Here is a 25,685-nt window from a genome sequence, read left to right as displayed (position 1 = left end):
GGGATACTCATCTGTATTTTCAGAGTGAATGTGGACACATGGAAGGCCTGTCTTAACAGATGTTAAACATCGCAACCCTGAGTTTTCATACTAGGTTCAAGTCCTTTGTATTGGCTTGGAAGTGCATCAATCCATCCTAGATTGGTTTATCTTTGACCCTCTGCAATGGCTCTTTTGTGTATATCTTATCCTGGAATCAGACAGAATTATTAAAGTCCCATAATTTTTTTTAAACAATTAGTGGCATCATTTTTATAGTCTCAAGCTTTTGGGGCATGCATAAGAAATGTATTTTAAACTTATATTACTGCAAAATCAAAAAAGTTAAAGAAAATCTTAATGCTGGTAACATGTGCTTCAAATATAAAAGGAGAGAAAAATATAAAGAAAACTGAAATAGTATATTGCACATGCAAGAAAAATATAATAAAGAGTTTTAAAATTCAAAAATGTAGCTTATAATCATTGACACACTGTATCAGCTAAGAAAATATAGAGTGCAAGGCTTTCTCACCAAAAATGAGATCCATTTCCTCTTCATACCTGGCCAGGATCCACTGTGAGTACAAACAAATGAATTGAACAAAGTAACATTTTTCATTTTTAAAGTAATAGTAGTAGTCTCTCGGTAACCAAGGATGATGATTGTCTTTGTGCGTTTTTGTGCACAAAGACACTTGTGTGTGAAGATTTAAGTGGAAAAGTTGATGCACAGAGACAGTTCCACTCTCTCGGCGTTGGAAGCCTAGGTCCATTGGCACGAAAAGTCGTTACACCTGGAGACTTCCTTGGCTGCAATGGATGGCCATGTTGTCTTTTGTGCTCCCAACACACCCTAAGCACTCCACAGTGCCTTGCTGCATCGCCATCTCAGCCATTGAACCTTCTTGTTGGTTTCTTCCGCCTATTCTACCGAAACAGTCTTCACATGCTGGGTGAGCAAAGCCCTAGTTCACCAGGGGTCCACGACGACCCAATGGCTACCCTCACAAGGTTTAGCCAGCCTGTCGAAGCCGTTGCCTGGGGTGTGGCCGCTGCTGCATGCTAGCAGCTACTGGGAGCCACAAGTGAGAGCTGGGCATCAGGTGAGGATCAGAGGCTGGAGAGCTGCCCTAGGAGGGCACAACAAGCCCTCCATACCAAAGATATTACTCCTCCCTGAGCACCCCATACACCCCCTTTTTTTAAAAAAACAGTAGTACAAATATGTAGGAATCAGTATCCCCCAAATTCTCAGTAGTCCAATTAATTACAATAGCAAACAAACACACTATCATATTTCACATAAGTTGCTGTATGACATTTTTAAAAGCTTATGAACTGATCAATATTTGTCACAGTTTTTACAATCATAGAAATTCTTTCAACTGTGGTAAACATATTTTTAAACAAAGTAAAACTTATTTTGGGTTTAGAACATCATCAAGAAATCTAGAGATCATTCTGATGGAAGTTAAGTAGTGAGCTGAAGAGTTATGAATGAGAGATGCTCCTTTTTTTGGAGGCTTTTTAGGGGTACAAATGCCCTGGGATTAACTGCCCAACTTCCATTCACATTTTTATAAATGTGGGAGTTGGGGGTTAAAATGTATTTCACTTCAGCTATTAGAGAGGGCGTTATACCTTATATTAGGGGCAGGCAAAAATGACCAGAGATTGTTAAGAAAAATTCTAAAAATCATGTCTAAAAAACTTTTAAAATCAATTGAGATATTTAGCACATTAAATTTTCCAAAGGTTGTTATACAATTGTAGCAATTTTCCGATGGAGTCCATCTATCCTCTATGTGACAATTTACAAAGTCAAAAATATAAAAGCTGTTGTTGTTGTTGTTGTTGTTTTATGAGCTTACTCATGTTTGTTTGTTCAGTATGGTCATAAGGGAAAAGCAACAGAATTTAACAGTAGTTAAAAATCAGTACATTAAAATGATTCAGTGTAACAGAATAGTATGGAATGTAGTAATATATGAACTTAAAATCACAAAGTTAAATCTTAAACAAAGCAATCAGTAAAATGCAATAGAATACAGAGCTTTTCATTGGAGTCTGAAATGCCTTAAAATATAACCTCCAGTCTCTTTAAAGTTCCTTGGGTTTTTATCCATTTAGATGCCTATCATTAGAAGGCAGAAGATTGGTCATGGTTAGGCAATGGGGTTTAGGCGACCCATCCAGGGCCACACAGCTGGGAAGTATCTGAGGCCAGATTTCATCTGAGGACCTCCCTTCTCTAGGCCTGGATTTCAGTCCACTGAGCCCAACCAGCTGCCCCTCCAAAGTTAGCTAAAGAGTTACAGAGAGCTGATTTTTTTCCTGAATCTCATGTGAGGTTAATGAAAGAACCAATATAATTAAAAGATATCCTTTTAAATAGTCCATTGATTGTAAGTTCATGTTTGGAAAAGTCTCTTCCTTCTTTCCCTTTCCCTTTCTTTCTCCCCTCCTGTGATTCCCCTGCCCCCAGTCCATGCAGAGGCTAATCATAGCCTAAGGGAAAATTATCTCCCCTTCTTTACCAGCTGTTAGAAATGAGTCCTGAAGAAATTGTGTGTGCTACTAGCAGCCTGAGTGATGAGCCATCTGGTTCGGAGGCCAGAGGTGGGGGAATAAGCTGGGCCAGGTGAGCAAGAGAAAGACCAGGAGCAGGAGCCACCAGGGTCTGTGTCACAGAAACAGGCAGGCAGCGGCAGGAAGGGCCGGGCAGTAGGCTTTTACAGCCAGTTAAATAGAAATTTTGATCTTGCCCAGGTGAGGATCTCAATGAGATTACAAAGCATTCTGGGAAGTGGCCAAGGACTTCTGGGGATTGAAGTCCGGGGTTCAAATCTTCATTTTTACATTGGTTTAAAGGTAAGAATTGGAGCCATTTGGTATTGTGAAGGAGAAATTGCCACTAGGGCAAAGGAAGTGTTTACCTGACTCCTTTGGAGTCCAGGAAAACTAGCACAAATTAAAAGAGCAGCCTAAACCTCATCAAGATGCAGTAAGACAATAAAGGTTATAAAGTTCAATTGAGATTTTAAAAATACACTTAGCTTATGTCTTAGAATCAATACTGACTCTCAGCCTCTTGACCATGTAGACAGACCCTCTAGTCCTAAGAGCTAGTTAGTGCGAGGGGACAGCTGGGTAGCTCAGTGGATTGAGACAGGAGGTCCTAGGTTCAAATCTGGCTTCAGAAACTTCCCAGCTGTTTGACCCTGGGCAAGTCACTTGACCCCCATTGCCTAGCCCTTACCACTCTTCTGTCTTGGAGTCAATACACAGTATTGACTCCAAGATGGAAGGTAAGAGTTTAAAAAAAAAAGAGCTAGTTGGTGGGTTGTATTGCTTCCAGCCTGCTGTCCCCTCCCTCTTGCTGAACCAGTTTGATCTTATTTTTCTTTTCCCTGTCCCCCAATATCTCATTCTGCCTATGTAAATATTAATACATTCTGTTTTTTTTCCTTTTCATGGTGTGCTATGTCTCCCATCCAGTTTGGATCCAGAGGGCAGAACCAGATGCATTGGTGGGGAAGCTGCAAAGAGGCAGCTTTAGTCTCTCAATATGGAAGAATGGTTTTGTAAAGTTTTTTTTTTCTTTTTCCTAATTTGTTACTTATTTTTAATCATCCTTTTGAAAAAAATTGAGTTCCAAATTTTCTCCCTCCTTCTAACCCCTCCCATCTCCTTAAGAAGACAAAAAAAATTAATTATACATGTAAAATCATGTAGAATTTATTTCCATATTAACTATTTTGCAAAAAATGAGAAAAAGAAAGTGGAAAAAATTAAACTCTGGTTCATCAGTTTTATCTCTGGAGGTGGATAAAGTTTTTCATCATGAGTCCTTTGGAATTGTCTTGGATTACTGTATTGATCAGAGTAGCTAAGTCTTCACAGTTAATTATCCTTACAAATATTATTGTTGTTGTGTATATTCTTCTACTCACTTTACTCCACCTCAATTCATATAGGTCTTCCCAGGTTTTTCTGAAACCAATCTGCTCATCATTCTTTTTATTAAATTCATTTTTATTAGTAACCACCAGCATTAAAAATTTAACTAAATAAATACATATACTGTAAAATTATATGCAAAACCATAAATTCCACATTGTTGAGTTTGTTTAAAATATGTGAATTTTATATGTATGCTAGCCTAAACATCCTCTGCTTTTGAGTTCTCTTTGGAATTCCATACAGATCCAGTATCCATACAGATGCAATATCACTAATGATTCATTATCCATGGTAACCCTGCACCACCAGCTACAATATATTATAGTTATCCTGTTCATCCCTTCCAATTACACCCATTTTAGCCCCAACTCTATCAGAGATCATGACTGCTACCCCTATCTACCTTCTCTAGATCAGCTGAGGCATAGTATATTTTGCTCCAGCCTCCTCTCACTTTTATTCATGTTTGTCTCATTTTCAGTATGTTTCTAGTAAACCTTTTGTCAGGTCCTAGCTTTTTAACCTTTTTACTATCCATTTTCTTCACATGTTTGAATTCATCCTATTACACTCAATGGCACAATTATGCATTTCCATCTATTCTGTTTCTCCTGACTATTTGTTTCACACTACATTTTTTTTCTGCCATATCCTTTCTCAGATATCCAATTTCCTTTGACCAATTCCTATTCACATCAATTTTCCAAATACTTCCTTATCCTTTCCTTTTGCCCTCCCAGTTCCAAATTTGCCCACCTTTCCAAAGATCCCTCCCTTATTCCAATTCCCTTACCTTTTTATTCTTATTTAATCACCTTTCCAAAAATGCCTTCCCTATCCCCATGACCATGATCTCCTACTTCATTTTGTAATTTTTTCTTTATTTTATTCCAGTAATAAATCTATATATAAGCTTTCCAAGGTTACATGATTTGTATTGTCTCTTTCCCCTCTTCCTGCCTCTATCCCATAGTTGATAAGCAATTGCACTAGGTTTTACATATAATATCACTCAAAACCTGTTTCCATATTGTTCATTCTTATAACAGAATAATATTTTAAAACTACAACCCCAAATCATATGTCCAAATAAACAAGTGATAGAGCATATGTTTTCTTCTTCATTTCTATTCCAGCAGTTCTTTCTCTATATGTGGATAGCATTCTTACACAAGTCCCTCAGAATTGTCCTGGATCATTGTATTTCTGTCAGTAGAAAAATCTATTAAATTTGATCATCCCACAATGTTTCAGTGACTATGTATAATGTTCTCCTGGTTATACTTACTTCACTCTGCATCAGTTCATGTAGGTTCTTCCAGTTCTTATAAGAAATCAACCATTTCATCATTTCTATTGCTATAGCACAAGAGTATTCCATCACCATTATATATCACAATATGTTCAGCAATTCTCCAATTGAGAGACATACTCTCAGTTTCCAATTTTTTTTTCCACCACAAAAAGTGCAGGTACAAATATTTTTGTACAAACAGGCCCATCCCCATTTTTTTTATCTCTTTGGGATACAGGCCTAGTAGTGTTACTGCTGAATCAAATGACATGCATTCTTGTAAAGCCCTTTGGGAATAATTCCAAATTGCCTTCCCTTCTAGAGTGGTTGGATCAGTTTCACAACTCCACCAGCAATGCATTAGTGTCCCAATTTTGCCACATACCCTCCAACATTCATTATTTTCCTTAACTGTCAAATTAGCCAATCTGCTAGGTGTAAGGTCTCAGAGTCTTTTTGATTTGCATTTCTCTAATCAGGAGGTATTTAGAACATTTTTTTCATATGATTACTGATAGCTTTGATTTCTTCTGAGAGCTGCTTATTTATATCCTTTGGTCATTTGTCAATTGGGGAATGGCTTGGTTTCCTATAAATTTGACTTAGTTCTTTATATATTTGAGAAATGAGACCTTTATCAGAGAAATCTGTTATAAAATTTTTTCTCGGTTTGTTACTTCCCTTCTAATCTTGGTTGCATTGATTTTGTTTGAACAAAAATTTTTAAATTTAATATAATCAAAATTATTAATTTTTACATCTTGTAATGTTCTCTGTCTCTTGTTTGGTCTTAAATTCTTCTCTTCTCCATAGATATGACAGGTCAACTATTCTATTTTCACCTAATTTACTAATAATATCACTCTTTATGTTTAAGTTATATACCAATTTTGACCTTATCTTGGTATAGTATATGAGATGTTTATCTAAAATTAATTTTTGCCATTCTGTTCTCCAGTTTTTCCAGTAGTTTTTGTGAAATAGTAAGTTCTTATCCTAAAAGCTTGGATCTTTGGGTTTATAAAATGCTAGATGACTATGGTCATATACATCTAGTTTATTCCACTGATACACTATTCTATTTCTTAGCCAGTACCAAATTCTCCTACCTCTTGATTTCAGTTCAATTCTAAAAAATCTCTCCCCTGTCTTTTCCTTAGTCTCCCAATCCCCTCACCTTACGCCCATCATCATTTTCTTTTTTTTTAAACCTTTACCTTTTTTTAAAACCTTACCTTTTGTCTTGGAATCACTATTTTGTATTGGTTCTAAGGCAGAAGAGTGTTAAAGACTAGGCAAAGTGACTTGCCCAAGGTCACATAGCTAGGAAGTTTCTGAGGCCAGATTTGAACCTAGGACTTCCTATCTCTAGGCCTTGCTCTCAATACACTGAGCCACCCAGCAGTCCCCCTCCCTTCCTTTTCATATGTACTCCCCTTCCCAGTATACCTCCTGTTTCTATGTACATTAAGAAAATTTTAATCCTTCTAATTGTGTATGATATTCTCTTTCTTTTTCTTTCTTTTTTCTTCTAAAAAATAAATTTATTTCATGATTGTAAAAGTTTAAAGCAAAACTTGTGAATATACAGACACCTGTTTGCCTCAAACTTATTGCCTTAAAAGAATCCACATTTTTATCAAAATACAAATATTTGTGCTTAAATAGAACATATCTGTGGTATATATAACATGCCAACTTCAATTATGAAGCAATGTCCCTAAAAAACAAACTGTGGTTTATTTTAAGTAACAAATATGCAGACCCTTATACCTTACAGTATGCCAGAGCCAAAAAATAACTGGGATATGTATTTTATTCAGTGTATTAGAGATGAAGAAAGGACCATGTAAGGTCTAGGATTCATTACATAATTCAGTGCAATATTTTGTGAAGAATTTGATCAAATGTAATATACTTTTAAAGGCTTTTACTCTCAAAAGGCACAGATATTTCAAAATAGGTAATGGAAAGGCATAATTTGGAAATACAGCTACCCAAGTACTATAAAATTAGCAATGCAAATATAAATCAAAAATAGAAGAGAGCAATAGAAACTTGCTCATACAAAGGAAGTTATGGCACTTGTTTAATTTTTGGTGATTCAATAGTTATTAGTATTCAGGACACTATCAGGCACTGAGAATAAAGATAGAGTGGAGGTAGATAGAAAGCAGGGGATGGTGGGAAAACAGAGAAATAACTCCCATTTTTTTCCTACAGTTTAATTCATGTATATAGTCTCTGGAAATAGTAGAGAGGATTAAACAAATGCCCAACCTTCCATCAACTGATGAGTTTGGTGAGTTACAGATTTTGAACAAGTACTTCATCTCAGAAGTGTTTTTAATCTGATACAAGAATAAAGAAAAAAGGAGTTAACACCGTTTCCCGAGGAGGAAGGAATCATTTCTGATTCCTGAATAGGCTGCAACTTAGTGTTTGGCCCTTATGTTTTCTACATTTTTTTGTATTTCAGAAATTACTTAAATATAACTAATGCCTATATCTAGTGGAAATACTTTGTTCACAATCTTTATTTTTAAAACTATTTAATACAAAAAAATTACATTTTTAAGTATAAAAATGTAAAAAATTTACAAAAAATCCAGCTAAACCAGAAATTGAGATTCCTCCCCTCCCCATTTAGGCTTTTACAAGTCAATGATCATTTCTTTAATTCTATTTTACTTCAGCTTAAAAAAAAGTGACCAACCCCCCTTTTTCCAGTCTGATTATAGAGGTGCAAGTGTGTGCCCCAAATGGCTTGGAATAAATACAATGAGAGGCAAAAGCTATAAAGCTTAGTGCATGCAAACATGTTCTATCAGAAGGTCTCAGAAATAGACAAAAGTGAAAACAAGAACTGTTGGCATAAATTTGACATCTCCTTTTAGTCATCTTTGTCTTTTGCTCTCTGTTTAAGAATGCGAGTAAACTCAATATAATTGAAATTTCCCATTTTGTCAATAGGTGCTTCTCTATACAGGTCATCTACTTCTTCATCTGTGAATCTGTCTCCCATTGTTGTCAGTAATTCTCTCAAGTAATCTTCTTAAATAGTTCTGGTAGTTTCTTCATCAAAGCAAGCAAAAGCATTTCTGATGACATCTTCTGGATCAGTTCTATTTAACTTTTCCCCAAACATTGTGAGGAACATGGTAAAATTTATAGGACCTGGAGCTTCATTCATCATGGCATCTAGGTACTCATCAGTTGGATTTTTTCCTAAGGAAGCAAGCATGTCATGTAAATCTTGTCAATGAAACCATCTCTGTTCTAATCAATCATATTGAAGGCCTCTTTGAATTTGTGATTAATCAAACATAGCAAATACATTTGAAGTTGCCACTGAGGGTGCTTCTTAGTGGTCTTTGTTTTTGTCCATTTGCTTGACATATTGACTGACAGATCCTTCAGTGGCTGAGAACCCGAGAACAATAGGGGCGATAAACAACCACTGGCACCCTTGAAGGTGGAGGAGCTCTCTAAGATACTCAAAACCTCTTTCTTTTTCCCAGGTCTGATGAGAGTAGACTTCTAGCACTACCAGCCCTCCATCTCTTATTCCCCTTCTCCATATCAGTTCCTCTACCCATTTCTCATTCTTATAAGGTAGCCAGTCTACTCTACTACTCCTGGTCTCTTCCACTACCATTTTGGCTCATTCCATTTCACTCACCTTATGCTTGAGTCTCCTCTCCATACATGCCCCTTCAAAATATACAGGCAATTATGCCATTCCCAGGGGCTATATACAACATTTCCCCATTCAAGAATCAAGTAATTTTACCTTTTTCAGTTTCAATTTTACCTGTTTCAGATTAGTCTTTCATTACCTTTGTATATGTTTCTTATAGACCAAATCTTCTGATGAGTTCTGAGTTCCCCCCACCCCAACTCCAGGAATAGTTGAAATTCCTTTAGTTCATTAAGTGTTCATTTTCTAACATTTTAAATATAATTTTTAAAATATGCTTGTCTTTGATGGGTGTTATTCTTTGTTGTTAGCCAGTTCTTTTGCTCTATGAAATCCTATGTTCCATATCCTGCATTCTTTTAATGTTTTGGCTGTAAGATCTTGTTTTATTCTGATTAACTCCACAGTATTTGATTTGTTGCTGGTTGTATTTCCTCCTTAACCAGGGAGCTATGAAATTTAGTAATGATGTTCCTGTGCATTTTCATCATTGGGTCTCATTGAGGTGGTGAAGATTTTTTTTTTCATTTCTATTTTTCCCTCTGATTCTTGAATTTTTATAGTTTTATTTGATGATTCTTTGGAGGACAATATCTAAACTCTTTTTTATAATAATAATTTTCTGAGTATCCAACTATTCTTATATTGACTTCTTTGGTCTGTTTTCCAGGTCAGTTGTTTTTATAATAATGTTTTATATTCTCTTCTGTTCATTCTCTTGATTTTGCTTCATTATTTCTTGTTGTCTTAGGAAATTATTAACTTTTCCTGGTCCAATGCTCAGTCAAGACACATTCTTTTCTTCCAAGGGGTACTGGATCTCTTTTTCCATTAGGATGACCTTTCTCTCATAATTTTCTTGATTTTTTTTACATTGCTTATATTTTTTCTAATTTGTCCTCAACCCCTATCATTTGGGTTTTTTAGGTCTTTTTTAAAAACTCTTCCAAAATCTCTTCTTGAGCTTGTGGTCATTGGTCATTAATTGTATTTCTTTTCTGTTTTTGGAGTAAGTGCCTTTATTTCACTGTCCTCTAAGTTTGAGCCAGGATCTTCTCTGTCCCCATAATAGCTATAAAAATTTAGGTCCTTTCTCCTTTGTTTACTTATTTACTTACTTATTAACTTTTACTGGCCAGATCAATAGATTTAATTATTCGCCTTTTTGCTGGGCTCTTATGTTTCCTATCCTGCTAGGGTATGTTACCTCAGGTTTCAGATTTTTTGTGTATTTATTTTAACCTGAGTTCTATTTGGCGTTTCCAGTTAAATATATATATATATATTTTTTTTCCCATGGTTACATGATTTTTGTTCTTTCCTTCTCCTTCCCCCTTTCCTCTCTTGGAGCCAATGAGCAATTCCAATGGATTTTACATATATCATTTTTCAAAACCCATTTCCATATTATTAATATTTTTAACAGAGTAATCATTTAAAATCAACATCCCCAGTCATATCCTCAATTGAACCATGTGATCAATCATGTGTTTTTCTTTGGGGTTTCTACTTCCATAGTTACTTCTCATAAGTCCCTCAGAATTGTCCTGGATCATTGCATTACTGCTAGTAAAAAAAGCCCATTACATTTGATTGTGCCACAGTGTATCAGTCTCTGTGTACAGTGTTCTCCTGGTTCTGTTCCTTTTGCTCTGCATCAGTTCCTGGAGGTTGTTCCAGTTCATCTAGAAATCCTCCAGTTCATTATTCCTTTCAGCACAAGGGTATTCCATATTTCTGGTTTTTAAAGTCCAATGTTTGATGGAATCCAGGTCCCTTACCCAAGCCCCATGCATACTGTATTGACTTCATGTGTTCCTACCAGAGCCGTGGGGTCAGTTCTGCCATCGCTACTGTAAGTAACCATTTCTCTTACCAGGTGGCAGCAACCAGGGAGTCCACTCTCCTGGAAGGGACACAACAGATGGATCCCCATTCTTGCAGTAATCATAACTCACCAGTGGGCAATCCTTCCTTACTCCTCCTCCCTTAGTGCTACAGCCTAGGACAGAGCAGGCATCTAGTCCATGTTTCCTGGTCCTCCAAAGTCCCATAATTGCCAGCAGTTGGATATGAGTTCCTGCTCTCAGGGCACAGCACTTTTAGGCTCCATAGTTTCTAGCACCTCAATCCCTATCTGTGGGCCATTGGGATCATGAGAGCCTAGGCTGCAGCAGACACAACTACTCCCATAACCTTCTGCCTGAGGATTATAGTGGTATACTTGGAGATGAAAGCAAATCAGACTAGTTTGTTAAATCTTGGCTTTACCTTGTTTATTCCACTTTGCTCCAATTCTGCCCCTAGGGCCTATGTATATGAGAAAGAGGCCAAGAAAGTCAGAAACCTTCCACCCCAGTTTTCCCAGGCTCTTTAGCTTCACTCCAGAATATTGTCTTTTTTTGTTGCTTTTGGCTTTGATTCTCTGTGGAGCTATTTTTGTTGTTTGTGGAGGTATTAGGAGAGTGATAAAATTTCAATAATGTTCCATCACAATCACATGTGAGCTTGTTTATCCACTCTTCATTTTATGGACATTTTTTAAAATTTCTATTCTTTGTCACTGTAAAAAAAGAGTTGATAAAATATTTTTCTATAAATATATCTTTTCACTTTTTCTTTGATTTCTTTGGGATACAGAATTAGTAGTTGTAATCCTGGGTCAAAGTGTATGCACATTTTTATAGCTCTTTGGACAGAGTTCCAAATTATAACAATTTCTAATAACAAATTTAATTATCATGAATATTTTAGGTTAATATGTAATATTGATATATAATCTGATGTTTTGTGTCAATTAATGGTGATATTCAGCTAAAGGAAGTTTGTAAGGATAATTTAGAGTCATGACCTAATCTAAATTTAATTTTTGGTCACCAGGGGGTATCCAAATAAAATACCCAAGTCAATTTGGAAATATACGGGGTTTTAATCAATATATAGGGAAGAAATCAAGGAGAAGAGAGAGGGAGAGGGTATAGGATTTCTCCTGCCTGTTCTGTGCCAGGAGGAGTTCAAAATCCTCCACCACAAGGTTTCTGAAGAAGATTAGAGGCTTCTAAGTGGATAGTGTTTGGAAGGTAAAAGAGAAAGAATCAGCCTTAACTCAGAGATCTCAGAGAAGACGCCTCACTGAACTAGGTTACTAGGCTTCCTCTAGTATGGTATCAAGGAAAACTCACTCCTAAAAACCGGACAATATCAGCTGCCACGCCAAGATGCCAACACACTCAGCCAGCTGTTACCAGCCACCTCTTCTCCGTCAAAGAGGCCCAAGAGAGGAGATGATGCAAAATATATATATGGTTTTACATCACTTTCCTGCATCTCATATGTACCAATGATATCTTAGGTTTGACTTAGGACAGCCCAGGGATCTGTCAGTTGTTTCTGATTTGTCATTTGCTAGCACATGTCTGTCATAGGCCATCCTCCTAAATACTTAATCCTTAAGTATGGGTGTAGACATTCCTGATTTTGTTAGACTAAGTAGGGTGGAGTAATCTAATGTTCACATATTGAATAGAATTATTATGTAAACTTGATATAAAATCCTTGATTCCTTTGCCCTCATATTCCAAATTTACCAAAATCTATGAAAATTTAGGTATATTTTGTTTATGTTTAATTATTTCTTGATTACCATTGGGTTTCAAGGTGGCAATATGAACCACAAAAACAATCTTAAAGTTTACTGGAAGAATTGTCAGAAGTCAAATTTTAATGAAATCAGTCTGCTAACTCAAAGGTCCAGTTAGTATAGAAACCTAACTTTGCCAAATACCAAATAAATACGCAAATGAAATACACATATATTTACCTGCACTTTTTCTTTCTAGGGAGGTCTCAGAGCTGTAATATGGACAGATGCTTTTCAATTTTCCATCATGGTAATAGGATATGCTTCTCTTATTGTACAGTCCTCATTACATGACGAGGGGCTTGGAAGAATTTTTAGAATTTCTAAGGAAGGAGGAAGATTAGAGATTTGGGAGTAAGTTGATCTCTTTTAATTTCTTTCAATTAAAAGATTTTCTATTACACATAAAAGAAGTGTTTAAAATATAATTAAGTGTTGGAATAACAATAATAGCTAACATTTATTTATTTTTTAAAGTTTAAAAAAGTAAGGCATATACAGTTGATAGTACAAATTATCAGCATTTTTAGATGAAGAAAGTAAGTCTCCTTAGCGCTGTCATTGCCTGGCTAGTAAATAGTGAAGTCAAGTTTTTGAACACCAGATGTCTGACTTAAAGCCAGTACTCTGAGAACTATCACCAGCAAAAAAAAAAAGGTGGAGTAAAGGGTATAAGAGAAAGGGACTCTTTGAAGGATGTCTAGATTAAATGCAAAGAGTACAAAGGGATAAGATAAGGTACAGACTCTTAGAAGGGGTGCAGATTAAAGAGGTAGTGGTCAAATGTTATTAGACTTCTGAAGGAGGGATAAGGTAAAAAAGAGAAGGATAAAAGTGAGTTAAAATAGAATGGAGAGAAATATACAACTAGCAATTAAAATTTTGAATATGAATTGGATGAATTAAACCATAACATGAAAACAGAAGAATGGATGAAAAAATAAAACCCAACAATGTATATGTTATTTATAAGAAATACATTTTAAAATGAGAAGCACATAGAGTAAAAATAAAAGACTGGAGTAAAACATATTTTATTTAGGTAATGCAAAAAAAAAAGCTATGATGATCTTAGCAAAATCAAAGCTAAAATAGTTTGAATTAAAAGATATAAATAGGGGTACAGTTGAGTAGCTTAGGGAATAGAAATCGAGGCATATAAACTGGAGGTCCTGGGGTCAAATCTGAACTTAAAGTCTTAATCCACTGAGCCACCTAGCTGCACCCTATTCAATTATTTTTTGCTGGGAATAGAGATCTCAATTCTTAGATTTTACTATCTGTAATGATAAGTCATAAGGTGCTATGATTTTGTAGGATCTTTTTTATTTTTATTTTGAAATTTTTTTATTTTGTCCCATTTCCATGTAAAAAGAGTTTCCAAGATTTTAAAAAAGATTTTTGAATTTCAAATTCTCTCCCTCTCTCTCCAACCACTTAGATGGTAGGCTTTTTGATATGGATTTTACATGTAAAATCACATAAAACACTTTTTCATATTCTTTTGTGGAAAGAAATTCAAACAAATAATCTTTTAAAGGATGAAAAAATTTTGTCTGTATGCACATTCCCAGTTCTTTCTCTGGAAGAGGATGGCATGTTTTGTTTTGTTTTTGTTTTTGTTTTTTTTTTAGTATAAATTCTTTGGAATTATCTGTTGCTGAGCAAAGCTAAATTATTCACAGGTGTTCATGCTATAATATTCCCATCACTATGTACAATATTTTCCTAGTTCTGCTTACTTAATTCTACTTCAGTTCATGTAAGTCTTCCACATTTTTTTGAACTCTTCCTGTTCATTATTTCTTACAGTTGAAATGGTCTAACATAGGGGCTTAGTAGCAACAAAAGCCTAAACCTTTCTGACAATCCTTCCAAACCAATATCTTAAAAACCTCCTCAAAATGACAAGACTCAAAAACAAAGAAAGACCAAGGGAATCTCTTGCTGAACAGAATTTGAAAAGTAGGCAAAGGAATGCTGGCCAACCATTCCCCTACCCACTGAGCTAGGTTCCGTGATTGGGTATAGGTTAACTTCAGGATCCCACTAAGGAGGCTAAACTAGCAAAAGAGCACCTCAGACCCATTCTTTGAAGAAGACCCTGACATGAGTCAGCAGTGAGAGTCAGGAAGTCCATAGCTCTGGGCCTTTTCAAGCCTGTCCTGCTGAAGTACTGACATAATCCCAGGAGAAAATAGGTCATATACTGCTAAATCAAGCAGCAGAAGAGACAGATTCAGCAAGTAGCTTTCTGAATTCCCAATCCACAGGCAAAAAAGGCTGAGAAAATGAGCAAACAGAAAAAGAAGCATTTAATGATCAAAACTTTCTATGGGGAAAATTTACAAAGCACAGAACCAACAGGGGATGTGAGATCCAAGCAACTACATGCAAAATTTCAAAAAAAAATGAGAATTGGTAATTAAAAATTAAATAAGACAAGTCAAAGAAAAATGGGAAAATGAAATGAAAATAATGGAAAAAATAAAATAACTGAAAAAACAAAATTAGTCAATGACTGGAAAAAGAGGCACCAAAATCCAATGAAGAACAATTTTTTTAATGGAATTTACCTACTGGAAAAAGAGGCAAAAAATCCATTGAAGAAAAGAGTTCCATGAAAAGTAGAATGGACCAAATGGAAAAGGAGGATCAAAAGGTCATGGAAGAAATTCAGTTTTTAAAAATTAGAATTGAGCAAATATAAGCTAAAGAGCTTACAAGACATCAAGAAACAATAAAACAAAATCTTATAGTACAAAAGTATTCCATTACAATAAGATACTATAATTTAATCATTCCCTGGTTGATAGGTATCCCATCACTTAGCAATTCTTTGCCTCCCCCCCCAATTTGTTTTATATATTATATATATATATATATATATATATATATGTACACACACACACACACACACACACACACACACACACACACATATATATATATAGGTCCTTTCCCTTTTTGTTTTGTATCTCTTTGGGAAATAAAATTAATAATGCTATTGCTGGATCAAAGGGTATGTACTATTTTATAGACCTTTGGACATAGGTTCAAATTGCTCTTCAGAATGGTTGAATCAGCTCACAAGTTCCCCAACTGTATATTCGTGTCTCAATTTTCCCATATACCCTCCAAGTTTTGTCACTTTCCTTTTCTATCATAATAGCCAATCTTTTGGTGTGAGTGGTACCTCAGAATTGTTTTAATTTGAATTTGTCTAATTAATGATTTAGGAAGGGCTGCAGCATAGATCAAGATTTAATTATTTGAGAATATGACCTTCAACAGACATGTGCAAAGCCACAGACCTCTGGGCGGTCCTGGGTTAAGCTAGAGCCACCATTGGCACAGGGAAGACATGGACAGTGATTGGTAGATGTGAGAACTGAGGGGAGGGAACTTGGATGGTTTCCTTAAAGATAGCGGGGTCTGAGGACTAGGGGTGGTTGGTTGGAGAGGTTGTGCTCTGAGAAGCTGGCTCTGAAGGAAGCTGGAGGTGGAAGCCCCTGAGACTGTTTCTCCATTTTGGTCAGGTGAGTTATTAATAGGGACTGATCTCCTTTCTTTGCCCCAGCTATCTAAGGGCTTGGGCCTTTTGGCCCAGCCTAAACAGAGGGGGTATTTAAGTCCTATTCCCTTCTCTCTCTCTCTCTCTCTCTCTCTCTCTCTCTCTCTCTCTCTCTCTCTCATATCTTTCTTCCTCCTATTTGTAATTAAACTCCATAAAAGGCTGACTGCTGACTTGAGTTTTCATTTAGGAATTACATAGCTGAATTCCTTGGCGACCTTAAATTAATATATATCAGTCTTTTAAAGTGATTTCCTTCCCACAGTGTTCAGTCTCAGCCTCATTAAAACTTATTACTAGTACATACATTTTTATCTGGATAATTTAAAACTCTAAAGGGGAAAACTTTTTTTTCCTAAGCTCAGTTAAAATGCTTTTGTTTTTGTGCACTTTTAAATTCTGGTTATTCTGATTTGTTTTTATGTAGCTTCAATCCCAGCCCTTTTCGGACGCACACTTTCTGGACATTTATGATAGGTGGAACCCTAACATGGACCAGCATCTTTGGTATCAATCATTCTCAAGTTCAGAGATATCTATGTTGTAAAAGCCAGTTCCAGGCAAAATTGTAAGTCTACATGCTATGTTGTTTATCATTAGTATTTAAATTGTTTGTCACTGGTCTTTGATTAAACCCTAAAAGAGGATGTAACATGAGAAATAAGGACAATTTTAACCTTTTTCAAAAATATTTTTAAGTAGATTAAAGTTTGTGATTTATAAAAACTTTAATTTCTTTTAATATTTTTAAAATAACTACCAAAAGTTATTCCTATAAGATTATTTAATTCCTGTTAGTTTATAAATTCTATTAGTTATATGAAAAATCCAATTCCTGTCCAAATTTGTTTTTATTCTTGTTTCATCTATAATTTTTTTTTTAGCCATTCTGTCTTAAAATCAATACAAATATCTGTTCCAAGGTATACAAGAGGTAAGTTCTAGGCAATTGGGATTGAGGGACTTGCCCAGGGTCATATAAGCTAATAAGTGTATGCGGCTAGATGTGAACCCAACTTCCCTCAACTTTAGGTTTGACACTCCATCCACTGAACCACTTAGCTATCTCTCCCTTTGATAATGGGCATTACTCTATCCATGTGATCAAAAACCAATATTTGACTCATACTCATTTCAGCCATTTCCTTTTTGAAGGCAAAGACAATCTCTCCATTTAGATTTTTTACCTGATGATGTTCACTCTACTTTATGATGCACTCTACAGGTACCACATAAACTTAATGGTACCCCTTGATTCTCATCTGTATTACGTGATAGAACTAACACTCTAAAGTCAGTTACAAAAGAATTTCATGGTAGTAATGACATTTCTGGGCCAATAATTTAACCAGCAGTAAATCTATTTCATGATGAAATGAAGTTTTTTTTTAATATATTGGTGATAATGACATTTGAATTTATAAAGCATCCTTGATCTGTTAACAGAATTGGGAGACCCCACTGATTCTTTGTTGGATTATAATACTTCTCTTCATTCTTTCTGCCTTTAATCAACATGTGATAAACTCACTGATTCTCTAGCTTTCAGTCTCTACTACCCACCCAACTTCCAAAATATAGAATTTTTAGTAAAACTTCAATTACCCTGTTTTTTTTTAATTTTTGCTTTTATTTTTTCCCAGTTACATGTAATAACAGATTTTCACACAAGTATTCCTAACTTATATGATTGAACTTACTTCATTCTCTTCCTTTCCTTTCCCCTCAGAATGCTGGCAGGCAATTCAAATATGGGTTATACATATATTATAATGCAAAATATATTTCCATATTGTTCATTTTTGTGAGTATTCTTGTGAAACCAAAACCCCCAAATTTAAACCCAAACAAATAATTGAAAAAAATCATATGCTTTCATTTGCATGCCAACTCTAATAATTCTGTCTCTGGAGATGGCTAGCATTCTTTCTCACAAGTCGCTCAGATTTGGCCTGATTCATTGTATTGCTGATAGTAGTAGTAGCTAAGAATATCACAGTTGATCATTGTACAGGATTGCTGTTACCGTATCCTATCTTCTCCTGGTTCTGCTTGTTTCACTCCACATCAGTCCATGAAGGTCTTTCCAGCCCTTTCTGAAATTATCTTGTTTATCATTTCTTATAGCACAATAGTATTCCATCACCAACATATACTATTCAGCCATTCCTCAATTGATGGACATCCCTTTTGTTTCCAAATCTTTGCAACCTCACAAGGAGCAGCTACAAATATTTTTGTACAAGTAGGTCTTTTCTCCTTTTTTTGATCTCTCCATTTTACAAACCTAATAATGGTATTACTGGATCAAAGGGTTTGTTTTATAGCATTTGGGGAATAACTTCAAATTGCCCTCCAAAAAGATTGGATCAATTCACAGCTCCACCAGCAATGCATTAGTTTCCCTATTTTGCCGTGTCTCCTCCAACATTTATCATTTTCCTTAATTGTCATGTTAGTCATTCTGATAAGTGTGAGGTGGTACCTCAGAGTTGTTTTAATTTGCATTTCTCTAACCTAGAGGAATTTGGAATATTTTTTCATATGATTATTGATAGTTTTAATTTCTTCATCTGAAAACTACTTATTTTTATCTTTTGATGATTTGTCATTGGGGAATGACTTATATTCTTATAAATGTTATTTAGTTCATTTACATATTTAAGAAATGAGACTTTGTGAGAGAAATTTGTTATGAAAATTTTTTTCCGCACTTTGTGGTTTTCCTTCTAATCTTGGTTGTATTGATTTTGTTTGTACAAAACCTTTTTAATTTAACATAATCAAAATTATTCATTTTACATCTTATAACACGCAGTCTTGTTTGTTCATAAATTCTTCCCTTCTCCATAGATCTGACAGGTAAACTATTCTATGTTCCCCTAATTTGCTTATAATATCACCCTTTATGTCTAATTCATGAACTACTAATTTTAACCTCATCTTTGTAATATGAAATATTGACCAACCCCTATTTTTGACACATTTTCTGCAATTGATCTTTTTTGAAGAGCCTTATCTCAAGACATGAGGACAGGTTATTTAACTCTTCCTTGTCTGTCTTCTCATTGGTAAAATGATATTCAGAACACTAGGAATAATAATACTAGCAAATTTATTTCATCAGAATAGATATTCCCCATAACACATGCATATTGTTTTTGATGTATGAAAGCTTGATAAGCATTTATTATACACCTACTATTTGCCAAGTCTTGTGCTAATCATTGGTGATATAAAAAGAAGCAATAGTAGTCCCTGCTTTCAAGGAACTTTCAGTCTATTGGAGACTATTGAAGCAAACAAAGAGGCTTAAAACCTTTGTCGCTTTGTACAATCTTTTATACCATCTGTTCCTCCAGCATGGCCTTGAAGGTCTCAGTTACTTCCATGCTCTTTTATTTGGGCACCACAATATATAATTTTAGCATTGTGGGAGCTTTTTTAATATGTTAAAGCAATAGAATGATATTCAAGATAATGATATGTAATGCCAAATATAACAAGATAATGATTTCTTTTTTATTATAATGAGGAAGGATAGTGAATTTGTATCATATATATACTAGAACGGTAATGTACTAGTTAATTAACTTGGCTTTAAGTAGTTAGTTCATTTACTGGAAGAGTGATAGACAAGCACATGTCTATATTTGGAAGTTTAGGGGTTTCCAGACACAAAGTAGATCTATTGCTCTGTCACTAGAATTTTCTAATTTCTTGTCTTTTAGGGACTATTTTTTTCAAGGAAGATGGAGCATTAAGAGGACATTAGGTTACACACTGCCTGAAATATACTGACATAGAGCATGAGTTTTATACAGCTGGAATAGGCCATACTACCTGTATCATGTCCTTCATGAAATTTAACAAATGTGTAAACTGAGGCAATTCCCTGCACAAGATTTTTTTTAAATCCTTACCAGAAGAGTGGTAGAGGCTAGGCAATGAGATAAAGTGACTTGCCCAGGGTGACATAGCTGGGAAGTGTCTGAAGCCAGATTTGAACCTAAGGTCTCCCATCTCTAGACTTAGCTCTCAGTCCACTGAGCCACACAGTTGCCACCAAGATATTTTTTTAACAAGGACATAAAACATATTAATGAAGGGTCAGTGGCTTGCCTCTGTTTATTCCAAAGACCCCCAATCGACGATTCAACCCATTTTTATAAGCATAGAACAAAGAACATCAAAAGTCATATCACAGATTAATATCATATAGGTGAGGAATCATTATTGGTTATATCAGAGAAAATAGGCATAACGGTAGACCACCTCTCTTTATTTCTGAGGAATACTTTGGGGGAATTCTGTGGCTCTAAGCTACATCTTACAGTTGTGGATTTAAGGACTCAGGTATACAGTCCTCAATGGCTTGAGGATCAGATAAGATCACCTTAATTACTCAATATGAATCAAGATCAGTTTGTCCAGTCTTTCAAACAGGAAAATATCTTATGACAGTATTAAGAACAGAATTTTTCTTTAACTAACAGTGGTTATGGGAAAGTTTAGACATTTGGTGTTTTCAAAGAGAAAAGAGATTGAAGTTTTACATGCCAGAGCTGCTTCAGATAGAGAAAAGGCTTTTGGTTTGTTACATAGATACAGACTATAGTTACAGAACAAAATACAGAGCAAAAGTCAAATGTAAAATATGGAATCAAGAATTAATTCTTTCAAAGGTGTGATTTGAGTCTTGGAAAGGACCTCCTTACCTCATAATAACCTCTTACCCCAACCTGGGCTTTGAGAATGACAGAGTAAGTGAATGAATGAATGAAAAAATTTCTTTAGATGTGTACAAAGCACTGGAATTATAAACTAAAAATAAAACAGTCCCTACTCTTATTTTAAATTTTCTTTTCTTTCCCCCACTTACATGTAAAAACAGTTTCCAACATTTTTCAAAGAATATTGAGTCTTCTGAGGTACCACCTTACACCTAGCAGACTGGCCAATATGGCAGCAAAGGAAAGTGATACATTTTGGAGGGGATGTGTAAAATTGGGACACTCATACACTGATGGTGGAGTTATGAATTGATCCAACCATTTGAGAGGGCAATTTGGAACTATGCCCAAAGGACTTTAAAAAACTGCCTGTCCTTTGACTGAGCCATACCACTGTTAGATTTGTACCCCAAAGAGATAATAAGGAAAAAGACTTATACAAAAATATGTATACTCATGTTTTTTGTGGTGGCAAAAAAAAAATTGGAAAATGCCAGGGTATACATCGATTGGGGAATGGGTGAGCCAAATTGTGGTATTTGATGGTGATAGAATGCTATTGTGCTGAAAGGAATAATGAACTAGAGGAATTCCATGTGAACTGGAACGACCTCCAGGAATTGATGCAGAGTGAAAGGAGCAGAAGCAGGAGAACATTATACATGAAGACTGACACATTATGGCACAATTGAATGTAATAGACTTTTCCACTAGCAGCAATGCAACGTCCCAGGACAATCCAGAGGAACTTAGGAAAAAGAACGCTATCCACATCCAGAGAAAGAACTGTGGGATCAGAAATGTAGAAGAAAAACATATGACCAATCACGTGGTTCGATAGGGATATGATTAGGCTTTTGATGTTAAAAGATCTCTCTACGGCAAATATGAAAAAGATGGAAATAGGTTTTGAAAAATGATACATGTATAACCCAATGGAACTACTTGTCAGCTTCGGGAGAGGGGAGGAAAGAGCAGTGGGAGGTGGGGATCATGAATCACATAACCATGGAAAAAATATTCTAAATAAAAATAGAAAAAAAAATATTGAGTCTTGAATTCCCTCTCTCCTTCCCTCTCCCTCAACCACACCTCCATTGAAAATAGTAAGCAACTAAAAGAATGCATGCTCTTTAATGCCACCATACCACTTATGGGTTTGTTACCCAAAAAATATAGTAAGGGAAAATACTTGTACAAAAATATCCATAGCCGCACTCTTTGTGATAGCAAAAATTGGAAAATAAGGGGGTGTGCCTCAATTGGGCAATGGCTCAACAAATTGTGATATATGATGGTGATGGAATATTATTGTGCTGTAAGGATTGATGATCGATCTGGAAGCTTTCCATATGAACTGGGAGAACCTCAATGAACTGATGCAGAGTGAAATGAGCAGAACCAGGAGAACATTGTACACAGAAAGTAAAACATTGTGGAAAAATCCAGTGTAATGGATCTTGCTATCAGCAATTCAACAAGCTACCTGAAGGACTTATGTAAAAGAATGTTATCCACATTGAGAAAAAGAATTATGGGAGTAGAAATGCAAAAACAAAACATAAAACATCACTTATCACATGTATATATGGGGGTGTAATTTAGGGTTTGGGCCTTAAAAAATTGCTCTATAGTGAAAATGTAAAATATGTATGTAAAATAGTTATCAAGTGACAACATTTGTACAACCCAGTGGAATTGCTTGTTGGCTCTGGCAGGGGAAAGGGGAGGGAAAGAAAATAAATCATGTAAGCATGGAAAAATGTTTTTAAAATTAAAAGAATTATAAATAATATAATAATATAAATAATATAATATAATATATAAATATATAAATATAATATAAATATAAATAAAAATAAAAAATAAAATTAAAAGCAATCTCATATCTATATTTCATGTACAATTATGTAAATTATTTCCCATATTAATCCTTTTGCGAAAGGAAACAAATAGAAAAATAATAAGAAAGTAATAAAAGCTTACTATTGCCTGGATTCAGGTTCCAAATTATTTTTCTGTGGAAGAATATGGCATTTTTCCCTTTTGTTTATTTAGAAAATTTTGCCACAGTTATATGATTCATGATCCACCCCTCTTCCTCTCCCACCCTGAAACTGACAAGTAGTTCCACTAGGTTATATGTGTATCATTGTTCAAAATGCATTTCCATGTTATTTCTATTTGCAGTAGAGTGATTCTTTAACATCAAAACCCCAATCATATCCAAATCAAACTATGTGATCAATATTTTATGTTTTTCTTATGCATTTCTGCTTCCACAGTTCTTTCTTTGGATGTAGATAGTGTTCTTTCTCCTAAGGTCCTCTGGATTGTCCTGGATCATTGCATTGCTGCTAGTAGAGAAGTCCATTACATTCGATTGTGCCACAGTGTATCTGTCTCTGTGTACAACGTTCTCCTGGTTCTGCTCCTTTCACTATGCATCAAATCTGGGAGCTCTTTCCAGTTCACATGGAATTCTTCCAGTTCATTATTCCTTCAGCACAATAATATCCTAGCACCAACAGTTACCACAATTTATTCAGCCATTCCCCAATTGATGAACACTTCCTCATTTTCCAGTTCTTTTGCCACCACAAAAAGCATGGCTATACATATTTTTGTACAAGACTTTTTCCTTATTATCTCTTTGGGGGTACAAACCGAACAGTGGTCAAAGGGTAGGCATTTTTTAGCACCCTTTGGGCATAGTTCCAAATTGCCCTCCAGAATGGTTGGACCAATTTACAACTCCTCCAGCAGTGTATTAGTGTCCCAATTTTATGGCATTTTTTATGAGTCTTTTGGGATAGTTTTGGATCATTATATTGTTGAGAAGAGCCAAATTTTTCACAGGTGTTTACTGTATAATATTCCTGTTGCTTTATATAATATTCTCCTGGTTCTGCTTACTTCATTCTACTTCAGTTCATTTAAGTCTTTCCAGGTTTTCCTGAGCTTCTCCTGCTTGTAATTTCTTACAGCACAATTTTCCATTACAATCCTATTGTATAATTCAGTCAGCCATTTCCAAATTGATAAGTATTACCTCACTTTCTAAATCTTTGCCCCCACAAAAAGAGCAGCTTTAAATATTTTAAACATATAAGTCCTTCCCCCTTTTTAAAAATCTGTTTAAGATCCAAACCTGGTAATGGTATTGCTGGGTCAAAGGGCAAACACTGTTATACAACCCTTTGGGCATAGGTCCAAATTGTTTCCTTGAATAAATCAGTTCACAATTCTCTCAACTTTCCAATATACCCTTCAGATTTTTTCATTTCCCTTTTCAGAGTTGTTTTAATTTGCATTTCTCTAAATAATAGTGATTTAGGGCATTTTATGCAAGACTATAGAAAGCTTTTATTACTTTGTCTGAGAACTGCCTATTCATATCCTTTGACCATTTATCAAATGGGGAATGATTTGTATTCCTATATATTCAACTCATTTCTCTATGCACTTGAGAAATAAGGCCTTTATTAGAAAATTGGAAAAAATGTTTGCTTTATTATGGTTACTGTGTTTTCATCTTTATCGTATTTCCCCCATTTGGTTTCTGACCTCCACTTTCCCCAGTTTTCCCTCTTTATTATCAGTTCCAAACGACCTATGTTATCCCCTCACCCTGCTAATTTCCTCTATGGTAAGATAGATATTTATACCAATTGGTTATGTATATTCTTCTCTCCTTGAACCAATTCTGATGAAAGTAAGGTTCACATATTCTCTCCACCTCCCCCATATTCCCCATTACCATAAATGTTCTTTCATACCTCTTTTATGAGTGTTAATTTATCTAAGTCTATTTTCCCTTCCCCTTTCTCCCAATGCATTCCTCTTTAGCACCTCTTAATTTTATTTTTTAGATATTATCCCATCATATTCAGTGCACACCTTTACCCTGTCTATGTATATTCCTGCTAACTGCCCTGCTAATGTCAAAGTTCTTTGGAGTTATAAGAATCATCACCCAATATGTACAGAGTTTAACCTTATTGGATGTCTTTTGATTTCTTTCTTGTTTATCTTTTTATGCTTCTCTTCACTCTTCTATTTCAGATTTAAATTTTCCATTCAACTCTTGTCTTTCCATCAAGAATATTTGTAAGTCTTTTATTTCATTGAATGCCCATTCTTTCCCCTGAAGTATTATGCTTAGTTTTATGGGATAAGTGATTCTTGGTTGAAGATCTCAGGACTTAGACTCAGTCCCTCTGATCCTTTAATGTATAAGCTGATAAGTCTTGTGTTATCCTGGCTGTAGCTACACAATATTTGAATTATTTCTTTTTGACTGCTAACAACATTTTTTCCTCCACTTGGGAGTTTTGGATTTTGGCTATAATATTTCTGGGAGTTATCATTTTGGAATCCCTTTCAGGAGGTGATTAATAGATTATTTCAATTTCTTTTTTTAATTTTATTTCTTTTTTTCTTTTTTCTTTTATAAACATTATTTTATTTGGTCATTTTCATTCATTATTCATTGGAAACAGAGATCATTTTCTTTTCTTCCACCCCCCTCCTGCAATCCCTCCCCTAGCCGACTTGTGATTCCACTGGGTATCACATGTGTTCTTGTTCCGAACCCATTTCCTTGTTGTTGGTATTTGCATTAGGGTGCTCATTTAGTGTCTCTCCTCAATCATATCCCCTCAACCCCTGTAGTCAAGCAGTTGCCTTTCCTTGGTGTTTTTACTCCAACAGTTTGTCCTCTGCTTAAGGATAGTGTATTTTCTCATAGATCCCTGCAGATTGTTCAGGGACATTGCATTGCCATTAATGGAGAAGTC

At 35.2% G+C, this 25,685-nt stretch overlaps 1 protein-coding gene and 1 pseudogene across 3 annotated transcripts in view; one reads left to right on the top strand and one right to left on the bottom strand.

Annotated features, from left to right (window-relative positions):
• LOC100019694 (sodium-coupled monocarboxylate transporter 1-like) overlaps positions 1-25,685 on the top strand; it is a 135,196-nt gene that overhangs the window by 54,616 nt on the left and 54,895 nt on the right. For 2 of the 3 annotated variants that reach the window (XM_056798697.1, XM_007503281.3), the window contains 2 exons: positions 12,779-12,933; positions 16,581-16,721. In XM_056798697.1, coding sequence (XP_056654675.1) covers positions 12,779-12,933; positions 16,581-16,721 — 296 coding nt within the window. The remainder of the gene's footprint in view (positions 1-12,778; positions 12,934-16,580; positions 16,722-25,685) is intronic. The other variant, XM_016425740.2, reaches the window with a different exon arrangement.
• Positions 7,968-8,647, bottom strand: LOC130454515 (myosin regulatory light polypeptide 9-like; annotated as a pseudogene).

The sequence above is a fragment of the Monodelphis domestica genome, chromosome 5 (assembly GCF_027887165.1).
Source record: "Monodelphis domestica isolate mMonDom1 chromosome 5, mMonDom1.pri, whole genome shotgun sequence".
Lineage (NCBI taxonomy): Eukaryota > Metazoa > Chordata > Mammalia > Didelphimorphia > Didelphidae > Monodelphis > Monodelphis domestica.
Note: the sequence above shows the minus strand (reverse complement) of the source record. Positions and strands in the feature narration are given on the sequence as shown.